General features: G+C 41.3%; 1 protein-coding gene across 1 annotated transcript in view; it reads left to right on the top strand.

The window, feature by feature from the left end:
• The window catches only part of LOC145406702 (ankyrin repeat domain-containing protein 16-like), a 437,213-nt gene that overhangs the window by 170,418 nt on the left and 254,582 nt on the right, over positions 1-12,213 (top strand). Inside the window, exon 5 of the mRNA XM_080277804.1 lies at positions 11,037-11,291. Within this exon, the coding sequence (XP_080133930.1) occupies positions 11,037-11,291 (255 nt within the window). The remainder of the gene's footprint in view (positions 1-11,036; positions 11,292-12,213) is intronic.

Here is a 12,213-nt window from a genome sequence, read left to right on the forward strand (position 1 = left end):
AAGAGAGAAGATTGTATATGTTACCAAGGTTTTTGGGTGGTCATTTCTCTAACATTATTACCAGACATAAACAATTTGATACACACGAGGTATGGAGTTGTTGTTCTTTACTTTCCTTTTGACCGTTACTCTTGGGCTCAACAATAGCCTCAAGACCGGGACCTTTTTACGGGCATGAATTGTCTGTTCGGGCTGGCATAGCCTTAAACCAATAAGAATGATTATTTGTGTTCATCTTTCACCCATTTAATATATTCTCCTCATGTAATTTTCTCGATTCCCACATCAAGTCAGTATTATTTACAGTTCATGATCGACAATGTTATATAGTTACTAGAAATACATAATCTCTCGGGCTTGCCTAGCCTCGAGGAATAATAAAAAAAAAAGAAATATAATTACCAAGAATACCCAATCATTCGGGCTTGTTTAGCCTCGAAGTACAATTCAAATATCACATTAATGCTCACAATTACTAAGTTCCTGATTTTTCTAACACATTAATATTAAAGAAAGAGGACGGTTACTGAATTTGAATTTCACCTTTCCGTTACAAAATCATAACACTTTTAAATTTCTATTCCTTATCTACAACAAAGAAGTTCCCTTGATAGGATCATTAATACCATATCATCTACTTTCGGTTTGTAAAATAACTCGTGGGTAGTGTAAGTGTGTATGTAAGAGTCTACGGGCAATACCACGAGAAGGCCTCGTGCACACTTTGACGTCGCCGGTGTCTGGGGACTGAACGAACGTCCATTAGATACGACATCTGGGGCTCGAGTGACTACGTTAAACTCTCAACAATATTACTTCATATAGTCCATAATAAGTAAGAATTAAACAAAGAAAAAGAGGGGGAGAAAGAAGAAATGTGGACGGCTCACCTGAACGAGCGTCCATTAGATACGACATCTGGGGCTCGAGTGAGCTCGTTGGGCGCTAGCAACGCCAACTGCTAAATCAAATGAGGTGGTGTTTTTGAAATATGGTGGGTTTCAATTCTCTTTACAATTTATTTAGCAGTGTACCCATGACGCCAGGACTTTTGATTGAATTGGGGAAAATTTGGGATTTATTCCTTACTTAATTTAGATACTGATTCTGTCACTATCTCAATTTGAATCTGAGAGCAGCTCATGCCATCTAGTGACGGCCAAGATAAACGGGACTTTAAATCCTCTTAAATGACATTATTTAGGCCTTTTGGACTGCTAATCTTACATACTTGTGTTCTAGCAGCTTCATTAGCAAACATTTCACAACTAGGTTACAGAAAGAATTGTATATTCATCATTATTCTGTTTAGTGTTTAAACTCGGCGCCCGGCAACGACGCACAAAGGAAGGGGATAAGCTGCTCGCATATGTCCTTCATTACTCGGCCAGATGGGGAATTCCCATAGCTCAACATCCTCAATTACATCACCCACTGCATAGATACAGAGGTACGTACATGTAAAAAATAAAGTTAGCCCTACATTAATCATTAATATATGAATTACTACTTAGAGTAGGAACTTATAAACTAATATTCAGGTTACACCCTATCTAACTTAAAATTACAGTACTACTAAACACATACATGAATGTCAAATGTGTGGCACTACAATTGGTGTGAATATGGTCTTAAGTTGGTTTAAATAAGTGCTATGCATATCCGACAGGGAGTTATTTAGGTGGCTTTCAAAGTTAGGCTGGGTTAAGGTCCTTAAGTACCAGTCCAGGAGCCAGGGGCCCACTTTCCAGACGGGACCACTTTCCAGACATTTCTTTGGCTCTATTACATGGGATAGTAGAGGGATTACTGTATATGTATATATATATATATATATATATATATATATAGATATATATATATATACACAGTAATCATTCTAATATCCGAATGCCTAATATCCGAACATCCCCACTAACCGGACATAATCGTCCTGGGATCCAATATTCCCAAAATGGGCCAAAAACCGCAAAAAATTAGAAAAAAATCTTACTTTTTTCCCCTCCTGTAATTTGAAATTGCCGCTTGGCGCCGAACAGCTGTTACACCATGGTCCCTTCACCCCTTCCTTCTTCCCCCCCCCTCCCCTGTCAGGGTTGCCATTTGGTATTTTTCATTACCAAGTGTGGGCCAATTTGGTAAAGAAAAATTCGTTGGGTAATGAATCAGAATAATGCATTACCAAATGGATTTTTCACATGTATGAGGATACACAGGATGGAGACGGTGGATTGTTTGCTCTCTCTGATTATTCTGCTACCCTACATAGCGTGAAAATAATCAACATGGTGTTAATTATAAGGAGACTGATTACATGTATTTCCACTTGTATATATAATTAGTGAAGATTTAATGCTAGCTTTACGAATTTGGTAATGAAAAGTTAAATTTGGTAATGAAAGTTGAGGAGATTGGTAATGTGGCCGTTGCGATCTGGCAACTCTGTTACCCCGCCATCATCAACAGTCACAGCCAAACTCCGATCGAGAGCAGATGCTCATAGCATTGCAAGCCACAGGTGCTTGTTTTTTGTGAATAAACAGTGAATAAACTGCAATACCTCACCACTAGAACACACGGGAATTTACAGTGTTGTGCAGTGTTAAGAAATTAGTATTTAGAGTGCAGTGGATTAACTGTGGACTGCAAACTGGCGGTTCAAACCAGTCCAGGAGCCAGGGACTTGTAAGTACCCAGAATGTTTAATATTGTATAAACTCACCTCTAAAACCTCATTTTAAGGTTCTTTTCCATTTATTTCAGTCTTTTATGTCCCTTATTGGTGTAATTTGGGTCTTAAATAGGTGCAACGCATGTCCAGAGGGAGTTGTATAGGTGTTTTTCTGAGTTAGGGTCCATAAGTACAAGTCCAGGAGGCTGGGGCCCAATATCCGGACAGGATCACTATCCGGACATGCCTTTGGCTCTATTACGTCGGATATTGGAGGGATTACTGTATACAGTATGTATATACAGTACCCTCGCGTCCAGCACAATAATATTGTCATGCATGGATCACGTGTTGGACCAAAAACGTGTTGGACTAACAATAGAGCTTATGGGGAAAAATGAATTATGTCAGAAACCCTCGGAAGAGTCACTCTAAATACATACCATATACTTATACATATATTGGTACTGTTGTAATTATAATAAATGGTACCGTGCTATGAATGATAACTAACCTTTTAGGATAGTGTTGGTGGGCTTGCTGGGAATGGAAGGTGGTATCCAAGGCTGTAGTTAGTCCTACTGGGTCCCCGGAGGATGGCTGCTGGCATCACTAGCGGGTAATGGCTGTTGCTCCTCCTCAACCTCCCTCATAAATCCTTCGAAATCACACTCAGAATCACTATCTTCGTCCACAGCCATAGAAGGTCCTGATTCTGCCTGTCCTAGCCCTGTAATCCTCGGCAAAGTGCATGCTTCTCACACTGTTGCCAGAGCCCCGTCTCGTGACTGTGGAAAGTGATCGCTGTCGCTGACTCGGTAGAGAATAAGGAGAAGCAAATTTGTTTATAAACTTGTACGCATGCCGATGAGAAGGGTTTCAAAACGATTGATATTTATTCTAAAATATTAATATGTATTCAGTGTCAGGCTAAATATTCAATGCTGTAGTACGATACATTCTCTGTCGAGTCGCCTGGGTTTTGGTCACACTGTTTTCCCCGTTGTATCCTCGGCAGAAATCCATCCAGATGATTTCCAAATGCCCGTGGTATCGTCGGCAATTTTACCACGTTACCATTCCGATTTACCATCGTATCCTCGGCAAACCTGGTATGAAGTGCCGTGTGATAGCCTTCGGCTGCCAGGATCTTGTCTTAATTTTTTTATTATGATCACATTGGCTTCATTCATGTCGTAGGCCCTGGCAGTGTCAACTTTCCTCTCCCCTTTCTTCTTCCTCTTGATGCTTTCTAGCTTGGTGGCCTGAGGGAGGTGCCTACTCTTCTTGGGGTTCTCAGAAGGCTTCCTAGGCATCGTGAGCAGGGTAAAATGCAGTAACAAGGGCAGAAAATGCAGCAAGAAAAAAGCACATTCCAATGCAATTATGTGACTGAGTGGCTCTGTGGCGGGAGAAATGTAAACAAAACATCACGTGACAGCAGAAACGTTTTTAATTGGGCAGCATCACGATCACGTCACGATAGCGGGTGGGGAAGGCTACTTGATCAGAAGTTTTTCATTGGCTATCATCATCATGGGAATGTCCAGTATGACCGTGTTGGACTGGGGGTGATTGTGCTAGAGTGAACTCTGCAGATTTCGCCCACTTCTCGGAGCTCTGTGCGTGTTATGCTGACACACTTATGTTGCAGTAATTAAATCGTATTAAATAATACTAATTAATTGCTTTCCGTGCTGGACCCGAATCGTGCTGGACTAACGTGTGTTGGACGCGAGGGTACCGTGTATATATATATATATATATATATATATACATATATTTATATAGTAACCTCTCAAATAACACGAGGGTTAGGTTCCTGGAGAGGTCGTATTAGTTAAAAATGCGTTATTTAAACATAATTTTCCCATAAGAAATAATGGTAATATTGGAGGTTATGTTCCTGGACTTTGGGAAAGTGTACCCATTTGGGGAGTTATACTACTCTAAACCTAAAGGCGACAATATTGAAAGGAAGTCCATGTATAAAACAAAAACAGTATATCTGGGGAGAAATGAACAACATTTGAGCCCTAGTTGGGCAGAAGCGTTGTTTACTTCTCCCCAAATACATACTTTTTTCATTTTTTACATGGATTTTCTTTTAATTCTGCTTCATTCACGGCATTGTGAAAGTTCCTCAACATTATTAATGTATTAGGAGGTCATAAAAACACTATAGTAAAAGCAACATTTTCATTACAGTAAGTAGGTCACAAACAATAACAACACACTACCTCACTTCATCTATGCATCACTCGTTGTCTGCTGCTGTCCCTCCTCACCCTGCTCCCCCACCTCCCGCCGCTCCCCACCCTAAACTTGTTGTCCCTCACTCTGCTGTTCTTCCTTTTCCTCTTCCTCTGACTCCTGTGCTACTGGTGATGGAGATAACTCCCTTAAGTTTTCTGTCTTCTTCATAAGAACTGCTTTATCTTGCTCTGAGAGGTTTTCTTCTTTCTGTTCTGCAGCATCAAGTTGTAACAATTTAGATCTGCCATCACTTTCCTGACCAAATTTTGTCCGAAAATGAGCCAGATTGCTCAGAATGGGGCCAAACTTTATTTTCAAATATTACCTTTCGAATAAAACCAGTTTAAGCAACAGGCAAATGAAAAACTGTATTTATGCATAAACTGCCGCACACGGTCTATCAGCTCGGGATGTCCAAGGCGCACGCGGCTAATTTGAAACCATCACATACATGTAAAGTCGCGTTAAGTCGAGATACCCTTGTTAGTTAAACATATCTCCTTAAATACAGTATTTGCTCTTGTTAAAATGAAAACGCGTTTTTTTAACTCACGTTAGTTGAGAGGTGACTGTATATATATATATATATATATATATATATATATATATATATATATATATATATATATATATATATATATATATATATATATGTATATATATATATATATATATATATATATATATATCTATATATATATATATAGGTATTTATATTTATATATATATCTATATATAGATATATCTATCCATCTATCTATCTATCTGTATAGATAGATAGATAGATGTATAAATATATCTATATATAGATATATATTTATATATATATATATAGATATATATATATACACATATGCATATATATATACATATGCATATATATATATATATATATATATATATATATATATATATATATATATATATATGTATCTATTGGTGTTCGTTTTTAAAGGCTCCAACATGCTTGCATGTGTGGGCCTTGGTCACCTAATGGCGGCTCTCCACGCTGCACGATCCATTGCAGCCTCCCTGTTCAGTCCCTTAACCCTAAGGTCACACTTAATGACCTCGTCCCATGTCTTTCTCGGTCTACCCCTCATAACCCCACCCCCAGTATTAACACTTCTCACCTTCCTCACCCAATCATCATCCCCCATCCTCTCCACATGTCCAAACCACCTCAATCTACCTCTCCTCATCAAAACACCAATACACTCCAGTCCCATCCTACCTCTCAACTCTTCCATTGTAAACCCAGCCCCTCCAGGCCTTGGACGCAAGGACGCACTGCACATCCACCTAATCATTGTCATTTCTGTATGTCTGAGCCAGCGAATATCTTCCTCCTTCACTGCCATATATATATATATATATATATATATATATAGTTATATATAGTTATATACTGTAGTTATATATATATAGTTATATATACATATACAGTACCCTCGCGTCCAACACACGTTAGTCCAGAACGATTCAGGTCCAGCACGGAGAGCAAATAATTAGTATTATTTAATACGATTTATTTACTGCAACATAAGTGTGTTAGCATAACACGCACAGAGCTCCGAGAAGTGGGCGAAATCCGCAGACTTCAACTCTAGCACGATCACCCCTGGTCCAACACGGTCATACTGGACATTCCCATGATGATGATAGCCAATGAAAACTTCTGATCAAGTAGCCTTCCCTGCCCGCTATCGTGACGTGATTTTGATGCCGCCCAATTAAAAATGCTTCTGGTGTCACGTGATGTTTTGTTTAAATATCTCCCACCACAGCGCCACTCAGTCGCATAATTGCATTGGAAGGTGCTTTTTTCTTGCTGCATTTTCTGCCCTTGTTACTGCATTTTACCCTGCTCACGATGCCTAGGAAGCCTTCTGAGAACCCCAAGAAGCGTCGGCACCTCCCTCAGGCCACCAAGCTAGAAAGCATCGAGAGGAAGAAGAAAGGGGAGAGGAAAGTTGACATTGCCAAGGCCTACGACATGAATGAAGCCAATGTGATCATAATAAAAAACTTAAGTCAAGATCCTGGCAGCCGAAGGCTATCACACGGCACTTCATACCAGGTTTGCCGAGGATACGATGGTAAATCGGAACGGTAACGTGGTAAAATTGCCGACGATACCACGGGCATTTGGAAATCATCTGGATGGATTCCTGCCGAGGATACAACGGGCAAAACAGTGTGACCAAAACCCAGGCGACTCGACAGAGAATGTATCGTACTACAGCATTGAACATTTAGCCTGACACTGAATACATATTAATATTTTAGAATAAATATCAATCGTTTTGAAACCCTTCTCATCGGCGTTTGTACCAGTTTATAAACAAAGTTGCTTCTCCTTATTCTCTACCGAGTCAGCGACAGTGATCACTTTCCACAGTCACGAGACGGGGCTCTGGCAACAGTGTGAGAAGCATGTTTGCCGAGGATTACAGAGTGCTAGGACAGACAGAAGCAGGACCTTCCATGGCTGTGGACGAAGATAGTGATTCTGAGTGTGATTTCGAGGGATTTATGAGGGAGATTGAGGAGGAGCAACAGCCATTACCCGCTAGTGACGCCAGCAGCCATCCTCCGGGGACCCAGTAGGACTACCTACAGCCTTGGATACCACCTTCCATTCCCAGCAAGCCCACCTACACTATCCTAAAAGGTTAGTTATCATTCATAGCACGGTACCATTTATTATAATTACAATAGTACCAATATATGTATAGGTATATGGTAGGTATTTAGAGTGACTTTTCCTAGGGTTTCTGACATAATTCATTTTTCCCCATAAGCTCTGTTGTTAGTCCAACACGTTTTTGGTCCAACACGTGATGCATGCATGACAATATCACTGTGTTGGATATGAGGGTACTGTATGTATACTGTGTATATATATATATATATATATATATATATATAGCTTATGTATATATACTGTATATATATATATATATATATATATATATATATATATATATATATATACACTAAATCCTCGTAAACCGCGGCAATTTGAGTCTGGACCACTGCCGTGGATTACAAATTCCACAGTTTATAAATAATAACTCTTATGTGAAAAATTAATTAGGGTCTGGACTTTGGCCAACCACCCTCCCAAAGCGCCCTACCTACACCTATCTAGGCACCATCAAACACAAACATACAAATTTAGGAATATTCAATGCATGTATTTAATAGAATTAAGCAAGGTTAAGGGATCTCACCTTAATCCTATGATGATATTGCTTAAGTTAATGAAGTGGGGTGGTTTTGGGAAGAACTTAGAACCTCTCAGCATGAGGTGGGGGTGCTCCCTCATGATGTTCTCCCTTCTCCAGCTCCTCAGCCTCCCTCAGGAAGCCCTCAAAGTTTGCCTGGTTTTGTTTTGGTTTCTCCCTGGATTTGTAGATCGTCCTTATGGTCGACTCGTTCCTCCCATATTCTTTCACCAGGCTTGCAAACTTCTCTCCCTACTCAACACTACAAATGAGCTCCAAACGTTGACTGTACAACAATGGTGGCTGCTTCTTGATGCCACAGGGCTTAGAGCGCTTCTTTGGTGGTTCGGGAGGGGCTATGGAAGGTAGGAGGTGGGGGGAAGTACACAAAAATAGGCAGGTAGCCCTTGTACCACACGGTGATGCTTTGTACTGTGCGGGTTGGCGGGCAGAACAACAACAACATGGCGGCATTAGTATGCACACTTGCCACCAGGGACAGGTGGTGAATGGTTGTTGGGTCGTGGTTATCAAATTGAATGCTGCGGTTTATGATTCTCCTTGGAAAAGGCCCACTTTGGTGCCGAGTTCCGCAATTTTCGTGATTTAACAGCGGTTTAAGGGTGCTGGCAGTCTGACAGCCACTTTTCCTTGGATTACGAATTCATGGTTTATAAACACGTGGTTTACGAGGATTGAGTGATATATATATCACCCCTGTGATCCAGTGGGTTAATGACTGGCAAACCTATCGGCCTCTTTAACCCATTGGAGCCCGGTGTCCAGAGTATTGGACAGAACTGGCATTCTTCAAGTCTTCATAAAGTAGGTAACCCCCGGTAGGAACCTATGAGCTTCGTGACTATGAGCCGATAGGCGAAGGGCGGCACGCTTAGTGCCCTCCCAGTGCAGTGCCTCACCCAGCACCCCTGAGATCCAGTAGGTTAATGACTGGCAAACCTATCGGCCTCTGTAACCCATTGGAGCCCGGTGTCCAGAGTATTGGACAGAACTGGGATTCTTCAAGCCTTCACAAAGTAGGAAACCCCCCGGGTAGGGACCTATGAGCTTCGCGACTATGAGCCGATAGGCGGAGGGTGGCACGCTTCGTTCCCTCCCAGTGCAGTGCCTCGCCCAGCACCCCTGGGATCCAGTGGGTTAACCCGTCACGTCCCGAGGTTTTCCGCACCTCTGACATCCCCCAGTCCCGAGGTATTTTCGAAATTTTTTTTTTGGCTAAAACCTCCACTTTTGGTGAGAAACATCGAAAATTCATAGAGAAATCGCTCACCTGAGGTTTAAAATACCCAATCCAGGTAGGAGTTCCTCCTTACCTGACTGGGTTTTCTAACATTCTGGCACCAAATAAAACGAGTTCTATGGGAGGGTAACTATTTTATCCACTCATAAATGGTATTTATTTATTTACTTGGTACGAATTTATATGTAGTATGAGAGTATATTAGTTTTCAAGCAGTAATATTGGCATTATAAGCATTGTTTCACTTACTAATTCATCACCATACCTGACCTTCTTTTGCCACATTACCTGATCATCATTTCTGACTGTTTCTTCCTGTAATGCTATGTAAACCTTGTCCTCCACATTGTCATCGATTGGGGAATCACTCTGGCCCTGAATGTCTTTATTGGCCAGGTCACTGGTAACAGGTGAATTGCCGAGACAATGGCGTAAGGGGGGGATGGGGGAGGTTATGCGGTGTAAGGCATTGTCCCTGCTTGGCATCTTGTAGAGGAAGGTGTCCCGTGTATGCATACGAAAAACCACGTGCGAAAATTGAAAATTGTGCAAATTAGGGAGCTTGGAATTGCACGACGTACCGGTACGTCGCCAGGACTGGCAAATCGTTGCAACGTACCCAAACTTTTCCCAATTTGAGATATACAGCAGCAACAAATACATCATTTAGGAAAGACCTCATTGGTTATGATACTGCCACTGCGCACAGTGCATGTAGAGTAGTGCATGAGATAGCTAGAGAAAGGTGTTTGGGAGAATTTACTGGTCTATTCTCCATGTCAGTGTCACACTGAAAAGGTTAGCAACGGATGGCCAGGATATTCTGGTGGCTAGTGAAACAGGAATGCCAGCTCTCCCAATCACATCATCCTCATTCCCCTTGGGAGTACCACCCTGATCAGCTGGTGCTACAGCTTACGGTAGTGAGACATAGGCAATACAGGAAGAGGATATTCATAAGCTCAAACATACAGAGATGATAATGATGTGTAGTACGTCCTTGAATGACAGTCCTAGAGGGGATTAGGACTGCAAATAGAGTTGAGAGAAAGATTGGGACTTGAATGTATTATTGTTTTGATAAGAAGAGGTAGCTTGAGATGATTTGGGCATGTGGAGAGGATGGAGGATGACAATTGGACGTGGAAGGTATAGTTGCATGTGGTAGACCGAAATAGATGGGTCAAGGTCATAGGTTGGTACTTCAGGGTTAAGGGTCTGAACAGAGTGGCTGCTAGAGATCAAGCACTGTGGAGAGCAGTCATTAGGTGACCAAAGCCAATGCATGCAAATATTGTGGAACCTTTATAAATGAAGCAGAGTGAAATTACAGATGATTATAGTGTTCAGGTGAGAGTGGGTCATAAGAGCCCAGGTGTGTTAATTGTGGCACCAGTAGCCCTTTCATGATCAGGATGACTTTAGTATTCTGTTTTTGCTAATGACAAATGATTTATTCTGAGTTTATTAATCCCATCATCATTAAACCTCTAATGATAGGAACAGCTTTAGCACAGTATTCTACAGTACTCCAGTTAATGACAGTTATGTACATTGGAGAGTTAGTTATAGAAGTCTGAGAGTGTTGGACTTACTGAAACTGTTGTATATTTACCAGGTGCTGAAGTGGACTCATTAAAACGAGGTGACTGGACTCCTCTGATGCTTGCAGCCACCAGGTCCAACACTGATGTCATACGGACATTGGTGACTGCTGGGTCAGACCTCTCACTCACCAACAAGGATGGCTGGACTGCGCTGCACATTGCCTGTCGTGAGGGCTGTGTGGGGGTGGTGAGGGAATTGCTGCTGTGTGGCCTGTCTGTAACCCATACACTCAGCAACAATGGCAGGACACCACTTCATACTGCAGGTTGGCAAAAGCTGCTAATGTATTTGTGGCATTGGGCAGAAACATTACTAGCACTTGCTTAAAGGCCACCTTTAGCTGCCTCCACTCAGTGTCAAGTCGCTGCCTATCTTCAGTCAGAAATGGAGTCATAACTTGGGAACCGGTTGCCCAGTTTGACTGGATATTGTTTTATTCTTCAAGTGAGAGCATTTTGACGGTACCTTGCTCTAACAAAAATTGCACTACATGCACCAGTTTTTGCTGTGTTATGGTAACAAACAAACCAACAAACATAGAGAAATTGGATCATTATAATATAGATTATTATTATCATCATTACCATTCCCATCAGCTGCAGCTTTATTACTGTATCATCATCTTCATATTTATTGTGGCTTTCATCGTCATTGTCATCTACAAAGGCTGCTATTAGGGGTATAGTCATGTTTTATGCACAGATTCACATCTCCTAGGTGTGGCTAGAGGTAGTTTGATCTTATTATAATGCCACCAGAAATGCATGTCGTCATCTTCCTTTAAGTTCTTCACTTCAGTGACCTTCATATTTGATTCTTGCTGCAGTCAGATGATTTTATTCAGCTTGAGACTCTCTTACTAGTGGAAGGGTTGATAAACGCTGCATATAACTTGTCTTAAAAAAATAATATCCATCCATCCATCATCAAATCCTATGTCACCCCATGAGGAGTGTAGGAACCCAGGGCAAGGCAAGTTGGTCCTGGCATGTAAAATGAGAGTGACTAGCTTAACTCATCCCTGAGAGGCATTACGTGAGCAATAAACCCCAACCACCCTTTGTATATAAACCTACAGTACACAAGCTCAATCTGACTGGAGTGCCTTAATTACCCACCAACCACCAGCCGCCATAGTTTGGTTATATGGTTACCACCCATTTCCTGGTCTACAGGAAAGCATTTGG

Source organism: Coenobita brevimanus, chromosome 71, assembly GCF_032717465.1.
Source record: "Coenobita brevimanus isolate Jiangsu-jjx chromosome 71, ASM3271746v2, whole genome shotgun sequence".
In the NCBI taxonomy this organism is placed as follows: Eukaryota; Metazoa; Arthropoda; class Malacostraca; order Decapoda; family Coenobitidae; genus Coenobita; species Coenobita brevimanus.